Source organism: Gavialis gangeticus, unplaced genomic scaffold, assembly GCF_001723915.1.
Source record: "Gavialis gangeticus isolate Ggan-Ray unplaced genomic scaffold, GavGan_comp1, whole genome shotgun sequence".
Classification (NCBI taxonomy): domain Eukaryota; kingdom Metazoa; phylum Chordata; order Crocodylia; family Gavialidae; genus Gavialis; species Gavialis gangeticus.
The window spans coordinates 138,248-139,174 of record NW_017729027.1 but is presented as its reverse complement, the minus strand read 5'-3'; the positions used below and the strand labels follow the sequence as shown (position 1 = coordinate 139,174).

Below are 927 nucleotides of genomic sequence, written 5' to 3'. Positions count from 1 at the left end.
CCAGCACCCACCCACCCACCCATTTATTCTTACTTTGCTGGTTTATTCTATGCAGAGAAAGTCCTGGTTGAAGATTGTGCTTTACGATCTGTATTAAATCATCACGACTGTTGCTCTGTGGACACCATATCTCTGTAAATCTGTTGCGCAGTGCAGGAGAAAGCTGCAAACAAACAAAAGTATACCCAATCAACTTTCATTATGGCTACTACAAACATATGTTATCTACAGGTGAAATTAAACGTTTATAGGTTAATAGATCTGGAGCTTATGAATCATTACAACAATAAGCTAATCCCTTTTCAAAAAGCTTACTGTTCCTTCTAGTGTTACCAAGGGTGTTTATAACTATCGTTAGAATGAGAAAATGCAGGTTTTAGGATCTTCTATTGTGTGCTCAAAAGAAATGAGCAGCTGCTATTTCTAAAAGACTGAAAGAAGAAATTGAGCTAGCTTGCAAAACCTTGGAGACAAAGCATATCAAACAAGAGCCATGCAAGTCAGCAGCCCCCTTGCTCTTGGAAAAGGAGACTTACATCCAGGATTGACCTGAAACTCCCTTAACTCCTCTCTTCTTCAGGCTGGATTAAAATGAATCAATGCAAAGGCAATTATCCTTTAATGGTTTAACACAGGTCCTTTTGGTGGATCTGTGAGCACATTCAAAATTACCAACTTTTCTTTATTGAATAAAGTGAGTCTATAAACTTACTAGGGGGGACCAGAAGGGTTTGGGAGACACCTTGTTTCCCCTAGCGCCCCCTGGCATAACAAGGAATAACGGCCACAAGTTGTTGGACAGTAGGTTTAGATTAGACATCCGTAAGAACTACTTCACAGTTAGGGCGGCTAGGAGCAGGAACCAACTTCCAAGGGAAGTGGTGCTGGCCCCTACCCTGGGGGTCTTTAAGAGGAGGCTTGATGCCT

General features: G+C 41.5%; 1 protein-coding gene across 1 annotated transcript in view; it reads right to left on the bottom strand.

The window, feature by feature from the left end:
• Positions 1-927, bottom strand: part of MDN1 (midasin AAA ATPase 1) — a 180,237-nt gene that overhangs the window by 112,376 nt on the left and 66,934 nt on the right. The window contains exon 33 of the mRNA XM_019520321.1: positions 34-163. Coding sequence (XP_019375866.1) covers positions 34-163 — 130 coding nt within the window. The remainder of the gene's footprint in view (positions 1-33; positions 164-927) is intronic.